Raw genomic sequence first — 555 nt, 5'->3', positions numbered from 1 at the left:
CACCAAAGGCCGTGCTATGTGCTATCCTGTCTGTGGCATGGTGCATATAAAAGATCCCTTGCTGCTAATCGAAAACAGTAGCCCATGAAGTGGCGGCAGCGGGTTTCCTCTCTCAATGTGTGTGGTCCTTAACCATATGTACGACGCCACAAAACCGTAAATAAAATGTGTTGAGTGCGTCTTTAAATACAATATTTCCTTCCTTTCTTTTTTCTTTGTTGGAAGTGTTTTTGTTCCTTTTTAAAAAATGTTTTCGTTTTTTTTCTTCTGGTTTGTTGTATTGTTTTGTTTCTTTGTTTTAGTTTGGATAGTATTTAGAGCAAATGTTTTCAAATATGGAACACGTAATACCTTAAAATTGTATTATACCACTTTACATAGTGTGTTGAATCTTGTATCTTCTTTCAACGAGAAGCAATTTCAACTTGGTCTGAATATCTTAAAATATTAGTATGCATGTTCAGATGTAGTCGTTACGACGAGGACTGTATAGCTGATGCTCGTTATGCATTCACATATTATTTATTTAAGTCTGTGGTTTATGACTAGATTAAC

The 555-nt window shown here is 35.1% G+C and overlaps 1 protein-coding gene across 1 annotated transcript in view; it reads right to left on the bottom strand.

Moving 5' to 3' along the window:
* Positions 1–545: 545 nt before the first annotated feature.
* Positions 546–555, bottom strand: part of LOC121387186 (mucin-17-like) — a 3,833-nt gene continuing 3,823 nt past the window's right edge. Inside the window, exon 3 of the mRNA XM_041518212.1 lies at positions 546–555. This exon is cut by the window's right edge and continues 244 nt beyond it. Coding sequence (XP_041374146.1) covers positions 546–555 — 10 coding nt within the window.

The sequence above is a fragment of the Gigantopelta aegis genome, chromosome 13 (assembly GCF_016097555.1).
Source record: "Gigantopelta aegis isolate Gae_Host chromosome 13, Gae_host_genome, whole genome shotgun sequence".
Taxonomy (NCBI): Eukaryota; Metazoa; Mollusca; class Gastropoda; order Neomphalida; family Peltospiridae; genus Gigantopelta; species Gigantopelta aegis.
The sequence above is the reverse complement of the archived record's forward strand: the minus strand, read 5'-3'. Positions and strand labels throughout refer to the sequence as shown.